The 12,945-nt window shown below is 39.4% G+C and overlaps 1 protein-coding gene across 4 annotated transcripts in view; it reads left to right on the forward strand.

Annotated features, from left to right (window-relative positions):
- The window catches only part of LOC123986672 (NADPH oxidase 4), a 32,943-nt gene that overhangs the window by 18,699 nt on the left and 1,299 nt on the right, over nt 1-12,945 (forward strand). For all 4 annotated transcript variants that reach the window (XM_046075061.1, XM_046075062.1, XM_046075060.1 and 1 more), the window contains 8 exons: nt 1,214-1,373; nt 6,026-6,190; nt 6,462-6,524; nt 7,055-7,115; nt 8,098-8,179; nt 9,411-9,530; nt 9,631-9,739; nt 10,626-10,694. In XM_046075061.1, coding sequence (XP_045931017.1) covers nt 1,214-1,373; nt 6,026-6,190; nt 6,462-6,524; nt 7,055-7,115; nt 8,098-8,179; nt 9,411-9,530; nt 9,631-9,739; nt 10,626-10,694 — 829 coding nt within the window. The remainder of the gene's footprint in view (nt 1-1,213; nt 1,374-6,025; nt 6,191-6,461; nt 6,525-7,054; nt 7,116-8,097; nt 8,180-9,410; nt 9,531-9,630; nt 9,740-10,625; nt 10,695-12,945) is intronic.

Below are 12,945 nucleotides of genomic sequence, written 5' to 3' on the forward strand. Positions count from 1 at the left end.
CTGTTGGAGCAATCATTAGAAAATGGAAGAAGCTAAACATGACTGTCAATCTCCCTCGGACTGGGGCTTCATGCAAGATCTCACCTCGTGGGGTCTCAATGATCTTAAGAAAGGTGAGAAATCAGGCCAGAACTACACGGGAGGAGCTGGTCAATGACCTGAAAAGAGCTGGGACCACCGTTTCCAAGGTTACTGTTGGTAATACACTAAGACGTCATGGTTTGAAATCATGCATGGCACGGAAGGTTCCCCTGCTTAAACCAGCACATGTAAAGGCCCGTCTTCAGTTTGCCAATGATCCAGAGGAGTCATGGGAGAAAGTCATGTGGTCAGATGAGACCAAAATAGAACTTTTTGGTCATAATTCCACTAACCGTGTTTGGAGGAAGAAGAATGATGAGTACCGTCCCAAGAACACCATCCCTACTGTGAAGCATGGGGGTGGTAGCATCATGCTTTGGGGGTGTTTTTCTGCACATGGGACAGGGCGACTGCACTGTATTAAGGAGAGGATGACCGGGGCCATGTATTGCGAGATTTTGGGGAACAACCTCCTTCCCTCAGTTAGAGCATTGAAGATGGGTGGAGGCTGGGTCTTCCAACATGACAATGACCCGAAGCACACAGCCAGGATAACCAAGGAGTGGCTCTGTAAGAAGCATATCAAGGTTCTGGCGTGGCCTAGCCAGTCTCCAGACCTAAACCCAATAGAGAATCTTTGGAGGGAGCTCAAACTCCGTGTTTCTGAGCGACAGCCCAGAAACCTGACTGATCTAGAGAAGATCTGTGTGGAGGAGTGGGCCAAAATCCCTCCTGCAGTGTGTGCAAACCTGGTGAAAAACGTTTGACCTCTGTAATTGCAAACAAAGGCTACTGTACCAAATATTAACATTGATTTTCTCAGGTGTTCAAATACTTATTTGCAGCTGTATCATACAAATAAATAGTTAAAAAATCACACATTGTGACTTCTGGAATTTTTTTTTTTTTAGATTATGTCTCTCACAGTGGACATGCACCTACGATGACAGTTTCAGACCCCTCCATGATTTCTAAGTGGGAGAACTTGCAAAAAAGCAGGGTGTTCAAATACTTATTTTCCTCACTGTATGTACTTGGATGTGTCTTTATGGCCTTTTCAATAACCATACCTCAGCAATCCTAAAAGTTACAATAAAATAACTAAGCTAACAACATTCTTGTCTTTTGTCAGGGGAGCTCTGAAGTATCAGACCAACATAGAGGCCCACCCTCCTGGCTGCATCAGAGCAAATCAGAGTAGCACAGAGCGGCAATTTGAGGAGCTGGAGCAGGGTGAGGATGATGAAAGGAGATGCAGCGAGGAGGCTCAATTCCAGCCACACTACCCCCAGGTGTGTGTGTGTGTGTGTGGGCGGTGCACGTCTATTTCATGCATCTTGACATTTACCTTTATTTGTGTGCATGTTTGGGTTGTAGGAAGGAAGTGCCCGTAGGTGTGTGTCTGTGTTGTAGTGAGTCTTTAAGTGTTGCGCATGTGTGTTGAGTATTTGGGAAGTGTTGGAGGGAGTTCTGTGTGGGAGGGTCCTGTTTATTAGAGGTGTAGTGCTTGTAAGGGAGGGGCAAGCATCCTCTTTCTACATCAAGGCCTGTGTTTGTGTGTTTCTTCCTGCAGGTGTGATTATGTGTTTGCACATGGTCGTTAAGCAATGAGCTGGTTCCATAAAATCAGCCCTTAAACCCGATTGTGCTCTGCAGGCTTTATGGGCGCTGTAAGCAATTAGTCAGCTACAGCTAACTGCCAACAGAAAGAAACAGAAACACCACACACTGTGATAGAAAGATAGAGAGAGTTTGATTCAAAGCCCTCTTGTATTTTCCAGAAACATGTTGGGAGAAATAGAAAGCATAGATAGACAGCAACAGGTGTCCTAAGGCAAGCTCGTGTAGGACAGAAACCTCCTGTGGAGCAGAAGGGCAAACACGAGCTTGATCTTGATTTTCAGTATGAATATAGAGAGCAGAAAAATTACAATCAATATGAAAGAGAGACTATAAAAAATACTCTAACAACAAATAATAATATAATAATAATAATCTTTATTTGTAGAGCACTTTTCAAAAACAAGTTACAAAGTGCTTTAACAAGTGTAAAGACAATAAAGAGACAGTAATACAAAAACAATACAAGATAAAAGCATGAAAACATTGAAAAGACTAAAATACAGATAAATATAAAATTAGTAAAATACAATAAAATAAAAGGGATAAAATAAAGTCAAATAAGATCGGGAAAAGCTCTCCTATAAAAGTATGTTTTAAGAAGGGACTTAAAAGAGTTCACTGACTCAGCCGACCTGATTTCCTCGGGCAGGCTGTTCCAGAGCCTCGGGGCCCTGACAGCAAACGTTCTGTCCCCTTTAGTAAATATGTACAATATATAAATATAATAGGCTAATTATTATAATATGTATTATATATATATTCTGTAAACCTTAGCTGATTTTATGGCAGGCTTTTACAAGTCTATTTGCTTGGTCCAACTTTTTTTGCATGTTTGCAAATGTGGCCCTCTCACTTCACATGTCCACTTTGTATGGCAAATGCACTCTTTTCATAACGCACAGACTGTAAGTATACAGGAACCCTGAAAGGGAAGTGAGACAAAATGATCTGTCTAAATTCTTTAACATTTGTGACACAGGTAGATACAGAAAAAAAAAGTTTTGCCAGAATAACTTGTGAAAACAAGTTTTGGCAGAACATTTTTGTTGTTGTAATTCTCATTTCGACAACATAAGGCTGAAGTGCACCACAACCCCATGTTATAGGACTATGGACTAAAATCATAAATGTTCACATTTGTAGCCAATAAAAAGCCATGGAAGAAACGTTACAACAACACACAATAAATGTGCCTTGTGTTTAGTGCTCTTGGAAAAATTAAAACTCATCTGGAAGAAAACATGAACGCTTTTAGTTCTATTTAAAACATGGGATTAGTGCTGCCCTTCAGCTCTTGTGGCCAAAATGAATATTACAACAACAAACACTTTTTTTTAAGGAATTAAAGTTACAGTGTGTAAGTTTTAGTGACATCTAGTGGTGAGAGTTGCGAATTGCAACCCCCTCCCCTATCCAAGCAAGTTGTATAGCTACGGTGCCTGAGACAGGATAACGGATATCCTCTTTGAGATAGTAGAGAGTTGCCAGTCAAGAAATGAGGTTTCTTTAGATAGATATATTAAGAAATTATATTTACTTAATTATTCAGTAAAAGCATATGTTTTTATGAATATTATTGTTAATTGTTCATTAATAAACAACAGCCACATCAAGAAATTAAGTGCTACATGATGTCTCATACTCCTGTAATACAGCTTGGGAGGGTTGGCTCATCTGGACTAACATCACCAAAGAAAATGACCTCTCACATCTCAAAAACACTGTCACATCTAGTGTATCAAGTATGGCCACTGACAGATAACAGGAAAATGTAACGCTCACTGTTTCTGCACCACAGTCCATTATAAACCACATAATATGTGAAATTTACAAATGCATTGTCAGGTGAGGATCAAGGCTCCTCTCACTTTGTTTAATTTATTAGATAAGCAATCTGCAAATCTTACCAAAATGTTTTTTTTTATTTTTTAAAATATAACAGAAACACAAAGTAGTACGGACAGCCATCATTTCTGCTTGTGGTAAAACGGTGCAATGTTTTTAATGGGCGTTTAGCATGTGAAAGTACAAATTACACATTTGTGTGCACAGTGGCGAAGCACTATATTTTTTAATGCAAATTCGGAAAATATTCATTATTGGTCACTTGACAGGCACATGGTCATGTTATGTGTCACTATTAGCAGTAAAAAAAATAAGTGTTTTCCACCAGGGCAGTATTCAACAGAAGTTTAGCTGCTGATCTGAGCTTCCATGTTGTTACCGTTTTATTGCCAATAATATTCATCAGTGGTTTGTCTCTGGAAGGTAAGGGCACATTTCTGTCCACCTTGCAAAGCCATAACAGAGCGCTGTAGAGTAACTACATTAAATTACAATCCAACAACATGTTTTTTCTACCAGGGCAGTAAAAGTTTAGCTGGCTGATCTGAGCTTAGATGCTGGAAGGTACGTTTTATTGCCAAATAGTGATCAGCTGATTGTCTCACAAACGTAACTGACAAAGACAAAACAGAGCGCTGGAGAGAGAGAGAGTGACTACGTGAAATTAATCCAACTACATGTTTCTTCTACCAGAGCAGTAAAAGTTTAGCTGGCTGATGCTTCCATGCTAATGTTTTAGTGTTAGTTTTAGTTACTGATCAGCTGATTGTCTCGCTAACGTAACCAGAAAATCCAAACCACAGCTCTGGAGAACAACAAGGCTACATGAAATAAATCCAACAAGATAAGACACTGACATAGGAAACACACCACGGCTCTCTGTGATTATGGCCAGCTTCTAGCTAAAGCTATCAAACAACAGTTTTCATTTGCATCGCTAAAGTCCGACAAAACAACGACAACTTCAGCTGCACTTTGAAAACATCTGTCCCACATTAAAACCTTCCATCTGGGAAAATCCACACAGATTATGTAAGTGATTTTTTGCCGTTAGCTGTCTGCATTTGTCCCGACTCCTCTGGCTAAAGATCCACAGGTTGTCAGCTCTCGTGCTAAATAACACGTGTGCTTGTTCATTTGTCTAAATGTCACTTCTCTTCTTACTTCTAATAAACCAGAGGACTACTCAGAGACTGTTTTTATTATTGTTATTATTATTTCCTCTTCTTAGTTTATGGACACATTTAATGTAGTGATGGCGTCTACACTGCCGGAATTATACAAGCAGAAGAAGAAGCTGTGATGACGAAACGCGCTCTGTAGCGCTGTTTGTCCGTTGTTGGCTATTATAGAAACATGACGTCAAAATACTGTGATGTCCATATGAGGGGGTGCCCGCGGTTATGTAGATAAAAATGGCTCATTCTAAGGTAATAAAAACATAATGGTTTATTATGCAAGGTCTTTACACACCACTGAAAACATAGTTATTTATATTATATTGCATTTCTGTCAGTTAATCCTCAGAAGTATTACACACTGAACCTTTAAGGAACTTGGAAAGATTATCCTGATACAACCTTTTTATCCAACTGTTCTTCAGTTAAAAACATAGGAGAGAAGACAATTTGGATCAGACTTAGAAAACTGATCACCAGAAATGTTTTTTTCTCATTTACATCTCATTGTAACATTCAGTCCTAGTTGTACTTTGAGTAGGGATTTCTGATAACTGTTCACTTGGCATTTACATCAGCAATCAGTTTAGCTAATTAAAAAGAATCTGTTTATGTGTATTTTTATTTAAAATATGTAACACAATAAATAATTTTAATAACTTTAATAATTTTCAGTTATCTGTTGTGACTGTAAGGCAAGAAAGAGGGTGAACGCTTCCAAGTGTGGATAAACTGAGGTTTTCCCTTCCAAAATGGAGTGAATGTGGCATAATATAACCTCGGCAGAAGCTGATGTGCTGAAATATTTTGTTAACGTGACTTAGAAGTTTATCATTACCAACTTTAAGCTGCTTGTAGAAGAAGAGACAAGAATCCACCTTTACCTAGATATGATTCACGAATGCTGTGAGTGGAAATTATACATGTCAACCTCTTTACAGATTTGTGCAGAGAAGTGTCTTATGGGTAACCGAAACTAACAGCACGTTCACATATGTGCAGATTGAGAAGCATTGTCCAGCCTTAGAGAAAAACGACCTTTTATTACAACTTTTATTTTGTAGCTATGGGCATCAGTTACTTCAACCATTTACTCACTAAAGTGCTGAGATCTCTGAAAACAATGACATCACCGCCCAATGGGGAAACAAACATGACATCAAACTGTCCATTTGAAGTGCTTCTATTACCTATTTGTTTGATTCACTGTTAACATAATGATAGAAAGTCTCAGTGTGATAACAAATTTAGTTCTGGTTTCATCAGTGCTGCATTGTGTTTCTCCCTGTCTATTTTAGACATGGCTTTGGGTGTCCGGTCCTCTCTGTCTTTACTGTGCTGAGCGTTTCTACCGCTACATCCGGAGCAGTGACCCTGTTACTATAGTGACAGTCATCAGGCACCCCTGTGAAGTCATCGAGTTGCGCATGCTGAAGAAGCACTTCAAAGCTCGTCCTGGACAAGTAAGAAGACACAACATGCCTTAATCGCCAAACATTTTGTTTTTGTGCACTTAATTTTTTTAATCATATGATGTTTAAGGAGAATATAAAATCCACTGCAGTAAGTGAAGATGGTTTGTTTCTTTAGTTGAAAGGTTCATCTGATGCTTGCACTGTTGTTTCTCCCCCTTTTTTCTCTCCACATGCCCCCGCTCTAATCCTCTCTTTCTTCCCCTCTTTCCCTCTGTCATCCTGCTGTCTCTCCATCTCTCCTCGTCCTTTTCTTTCTCAGTATGTTGTTCTGAACTGTCCAGGTGTCTCTTCATTTGAGAACCATCCCTTCACACTAACAACAGTAAGACTTCCTGCAACACATTTGTCACTCATGACACAATGCAAGTACACACACACACACGTCTATACATGATGTTGTCAGATCTAGTGTAGAGACAGAAGGAGAAGACAAAGAAAAAACTTTCTGCTTAGACAGCATATAGATATGGACACACATGCACACACACACACGCACACACACACACACACCCACTTCCTCACTGAGACTCACATGCTACATTACGTGCATGCTTGTGCGTAGTGTGTTACGGAGCTTTGAGAAGGACGGCAGTGAATCACACTGACAGAGAGCAGACAGACCCCTGAGGCTAATAAAGGCGTCTGCCAACAGGAAGGCTGTGTGTGTGTGTGTGTGTGTGTTTAGCTATGTACTGTATATGTGCACTGGGTTGTGTGTGTGTCAGTGTCTTTGTGTTAGCTGTACATGTTTGTGAGTGTGTGTACAACAACTGAGAGTGTGTGTATGTGTGTATGTCTGCTCTGTGTGTGTGTGGGTGTGTGACTCACTGTCTGCTCTCTAACTCCTCGCAGTGTCCCACAGAGAACAAGGAAACTTTTGGCATCCATCTCAGAGTTTTGGGAGACTGGACTGGTGGGTGCTCACACACAAACACACACACACACACACACAACTTACACAGCCTTACATGTGCAAATATACACAGATAAAAGGACACACGCTTTCTGCTCTTTATCAGAGTTGACAGGACGGAGGTAATTTTGTTTTGTCCTCTTCATTCCCTCTCTTCTCTGGGGAGGATACATTTCCTAAAAACTCCCATTCCGTCTCATCATTTGTGTAAATTTGTATTCTTTTCTTGTGTATGTGCGTGTGACTTCTTCTTTACCTTGAGGATATCATTGGTTCCCACAGTTTTATTGTCTGATTGGAAAACTGTATTATGTGTGCACACACACATAAACGTTGGGCCTTGGGACTATGGGTGTGAATTAGCTTTCTTGCTAAACTCTAGCATGTTTACATCTTGTATTTTTATACTGATGTTCATTAACATGCTCTGTCCCTATCAAATAAACAAATACAGTAAACACACACAGTACACAGTTTATTAACATATAGTGCTGCTTTTGGGTTTCAGCTAAATGGAAAAGATAGAAAACTGGATGGAATCAGTAGATGTTTTTTGGATGTCGGATGACGGAAAAACATGGCAAACTGTGTTAAAGGCACAAACACTTTATATGCACATACAGTATGTCAGAGAAAGATTTCCCAAAAAATGTGACTCCCTTCTAGAGGAAGCTGTGGCCTTTGGGAGCCTGCAAGAACATGTACACTCATTTCCAGTTCCTACTGTACACGCGCACATGCTTTCAGGACACAGGAAGAGAAGTCGGTTTGTTTGTGTTGGCCCCTTAATGTGCCATGACCACATGTTGTATGGAAACAATGGGAAACATTGAATTGGAATATATGGACACCTCTCAATATGACAATATATGCACCGGTGTTTGCATTCACATCTTTATGACCTGTCCATTCTTAGAGTTAGATCAGTGTATAAAATAATGTGAAATTACAAAGCTATTCTCCTCTCCTCTCCTCTCCTCAGAGCGGTTCACACAGCTGTTACTTCCTGAACCAAGGATAGACTTGGAGATCCTTCCCATGGTGCATCAGAGGAGATACCCCAAGTACGTTTCTGTGTTTGTGGGTGTGTGTGTGATGTGGCTGACTTGATTTCTCATGAAGGCTCAGAATCACAGAGGGGTGAGAGGTTTTGACCTCCTGACCTCTGACTCTGTGCTCTTCCTGCTCTGTGTGAGAGAGAGATAGGTGAGAGATGAAGGGAGATGTTGGGTTGGAGGCAACGAGAGTTTGTTTTGTGACAGTAAACCAGAGCTAAACAAACCATCTAACCCCCCATTGTATAACAATTCCCACTAATGGTTATTAGAAGGGTTAGGGTTAATTTCCAGTTACTGGTATACTGCAACCAGGGTACATGCTTATTTAAAAAAAATTAAGAGTCGCTAATACTAAATAGCACAAATCAGGATAATTTGTGCAATTTAAACAAATCAAGATAATCAGTAAAAGCAGTTGAAAGTACTGCCTATTTACGACATCTTTATTTTTATAAATGTGTATAAGACTAGTGTAGGTGGTATTACTCAACACTTAACCACCCCAAAATGCTTTTATTTTGTTTCCAAGGGAAACATTTTCGAAAATATGCAATATCTGCAACATTGATACCAGTTTCATCTCTGTGTGTTCAGTATGGAAATAAGTTCAAAACGTGTTTGACCTAGCTTAGCACAAACACTGAAAATGAGTAACCTGCTTGCCAAGCTACATCAAAAGTGAAAAAAATGACTTTTCAATGATGATTGAACTTTTTCCACAAAGTTTTTGGACATGAATAAAAGTTTACAGAAGTGTTACTGAGATCACAGTGCTTGTGATTATGTGACAGTAATGCTGAGCCAAGCCTCACCTGGTGGTGAGTGTTGGGGCGTGTAAAGGATGCCGTAGCATTACCAAGTGTTTTCTGGGCTGAGTTTTAAATTTCATGTCTGGGACTGCCTGAGTTTGTTTGGGTGAAGGAAGGTTTGACTGTGCTTGGCGATTTTGTATCTGTGTGTGTGTGATTTCTTAATGACACAAGTGTTTGAGCAGCTGTTGTAGAGATGATGGCTGTGTGTGTTCGGGGGATTACTGTCACACACACACACACGCGCGCACACACACACACACACACACACACACACAAGCTGCTCCCAGACTGTGGGATTTTCTGTGCAGGATGTTTATCTGCTTATGTTTGCTTGACCCTGAGTGGAAAGTATAAATATATGTGTGTATATTTCTTGGTTAATTGTCTAATAATCTTTTGTATTTTTGTTCGCATTGTATGTTCAGGCTTTACGTGGATGGTCCCTTTGGAAGTCCATCAGAGGAAGTGTTTAACTATGACGTTAGTCTTTGTGTTGCGGGTGGAATCGGAGTCACACCGTTCGCCTGTGTCCTGCATGCTCTGCTGTGAGTAATGAGAAAAAATTCAAAAATGACAAATGATGAACAATTTGAGCATTGAGGATTTGTATGTTTCTTTCTTTCTTTCTTCCTGCTATACATCCAGTGACGGCTGGACGGGTTTCAGGTTGCAGAGGTTGTATTTTGTGTGGGTCTGCAGGGAGCTCCAGTCCTTCTACTGGTTTGCTGAGCTGCTGTGTGCTGTGTATCACAAGGTCAGGACAAGGTTATATAACTAAAACATCAGGGAATTCAGCTATGGTTCATAATCAAAGTTTGGTAGTTGCTTGACCAGCATCCAGTGTTTATGATACCTTGAATGTCAGCATTGGGAAAGATTCCCTTTCTGAATGGACTTAAGTAGTAATTTGGCTTTTTTGAACTGAGCCACTGCCCCTCAAATTGTCTGTGCTTGCCCCTGCTTTTACGGATCATTCAGAAAATGTGCCGTTTGATCAATTAAGAGAGTCCACTAGCCACAGGCTGTTGGGGATTTCCACCATGTGTGCTGTCAGTCAGATTAAAGAAAGTTTTTGGGGTGTTAAGGGGAAGAAGGTCAGAGGTTGAAAGCATAAATGACTGCAGATGAGCAGAGGAGTTATTACTGTGGCACCTGTGCTTTTAAAGTCTCATCACACTAAAGCAGAGTTTGTGTAGAAATATAGATTGATCAAATAAAAACAGTTACGAGGTAATGGTATCAACCGCTGCATAGCTCCAATTCCAAGTTTACTGTCACTGGTTTGTTTTTTTGTGCGTGTGTTTTTGCAAAGAACATCTTTATAGGCATTATGAAACAGTCGGCAGAGCAGGGCATACATGCCCTAGGGAGCCAATTGAACAATTTAGGTTTTTGCAGAGATTTAAGTTGAATGAGAGCAATGAAATGTCAGGACCTGGACAAACAGACTATTATCAGTTTCAGGTTAATTGTATTTATCGCCATCTTGTGGCTGTTATTAATTTTACCTCTTGTATTTCAAAGAAACCTACTGTTCAGAATAAATGTTGCATTCATCATAAATTTCGCTTTGTTGAATTTGATTAAATTCATCACAGCACCACAAAGCACTGAAATTTCCATTTCTGTTTGTCATTTAGCTTTGGCAGGAAAACAGACCCGACTACTTTAATCTGAAACTGTACGTCAGTCAGACAGACAACCTGCAGGTAGGTGTGACACACATGCACACACAATCTAATGTTTCATCTTTCATTGGATGTCCACCCATTCATGTCTTCAATGAGGTCCGGCTGCGGACGGTAGCACCGCTCATGCTCACACCACGCCACGCCACGCCCCCTCGCGGTACAGTCTGTAATGATTGGCTGTAGCCGTCGCACCTTTCTGTATGGTCTGTTCTGCACATGCGCGTACTTATTCCCACCCAATTTGTACCACGCATGTGTGGACATTGTAGTTCTGAGTTGACAGAAGCCCGTGATTTAAAGAAAGACTTCATTTACAACACAATATTATACAAATACACAGGGAAGTGTAATCAACAACAGGATGGCTTCAGCAGAAGAAAAGTGTAGTGTGCTAAGTAGTGCAATATTAATTACTTTTTCTTTTTCAATAGTTCTATTAACATTAAAAGATATTAATATTAACTTCCATTTATATTACATAAACAAACATTTTTAAAGCTCTAAAAAAATTTATTGCCTCTTGAGATGCATCATCTCATTTTCAAGAGGGTCCTATTATAGAAAACCAAAGACAATAACACAACCAGCATGATTGGTACATCTGTTTATTGAGGATGTCCACAAATGTTACATATAAAATGAGTAAAACAGAATAAAATACCACAATACAATAAAGATTTAAAAGAAAACACAGAACAATAAAAAAATGTAGGTAAGGATCTTAATAAAAATATAAAACTAAACATATGATTATTTAGATTAACAATGTTAAAAAGCTGAAATTAATAACTTTTATTAAACATTTTGTTTTACGTATTTGTCTGTTAATATCATAAGTTCATATTTTGCTGCACTGAGCTGTGATTACCTACCTGCTGCTTCTGCTGCGCCATTATTTTATGTTACCATCTTCTACTTCAAATCCCGCCTTCTGTAGTCTGATGAACTTTGACCTACACCGAGACCCACGCTCACGCCACGCCCTTTAAGTCACAGTCTGCAACCGGACCCTTCTCCATGTCTTCGTTGATCCATTGTCTTTAAAAACCTGACCCACTAGAGGGCAGTATATTACAGAGAGAGCTCCTCTGTACTCTGAAATATATTTCAATACATTTATAATATACAACTGTTCGAGACCATGAATGAAACTATACAATAGTTTTTACTTCTGCAAACTATTTATCTGTACAAGGATGACTGTATTTCAAGACAGATGAAGAATGAAGATATTTACCTCACTGTGACAGAAATGCTTACTAAGGGCATATCTTTAATCGCACTATAAATAGCTGCTAGTATTTAGTCTATTGTTTATAAAATGACTAATATCCTTGAGATCAAACTATCTCTCTATGTGTATTTTTTTTGGCCATTTATTTTTTGGTAACTGCTCCTCGTTAGGATAGTGGTGAGTATCCCCGCCTGTCATTTCCTGACGGAGACAGTGGCACTTTTCAGAGTTTGTTGTTGGTTCACTGGTTTGTACATGAAGCTGTAAAACCATCTGCTAAGCACGTCGTGGAGTATTTGTTATTTTGTCAATATTTTTTATGTATTTTCATGTTCCTGATGTAGGAGGATTCCAGCTTTATTGTAAGACAGGCTCTTGTTAAGGCAGGTGTTGCCTTACCCCTCTACAGAAAAACCCTGACCCGTGTCAGAGTTGCTCTGTGAAAATGGATCAACGTGGAACTCGTGATTAACTGGCTGACCATAAAAAGACAGTGAAATGATTATTTGCCTGACCTTTGTCTCAGTACTATGTCCTATGGAAATGACTTGTGATGAAGTGAATTTATAGGGTTGTCAGTCACAAAGTATTGATGAAAATATTGACTAAATAAGTAACTTTAGAAACACAATGCTATAAATGATCAAATAAATAATATAAAGGATAAAATTGTATTTGTAGGCAATAATGTTTCCTGTGGGAAATAGCTTGATTTTAAGCTGTGATGAGGTTCAATATATCAGTAGCTTACTTGCTGAAACAACCGATGCAGCTCAGTATTTTCACTTAATTCCACTGGTCTGTCCCTGAATTTGCTTTGCACTGTAGATAACATTTAATGGCCCTCAAACTAGAGAGCACAAGCTGCTTCAATATGTTGGTTAGCAAGGGAAAGCAAGATAAGGGGGAGGAATTGGAGGCTGACGAAGATGGAGAACCTGTTGTCATGACAGACTGGGAGCTTTTACTTTATAGATAGTATTATAGATATAGATAGATATCTGATATTATAGATATAGATAGATATCTACCGGT

Source organism: Micropterus dolomieu, linkage group LG17, assembly GCF_021292245.1.
Source record: "Micropterus dolomieu isolate WLL.071019.BEF.003 ecotype Adirondacks linkage group LG17, ASM2129224v1, whole genome shotgun sequence".
Lineage (NCBI taxonomy): Eukaryota > Metazoa > Chordata > Actinopteri > Centrarchiformes > Centrarchidae > Micropterus > Micropterus dolomieu.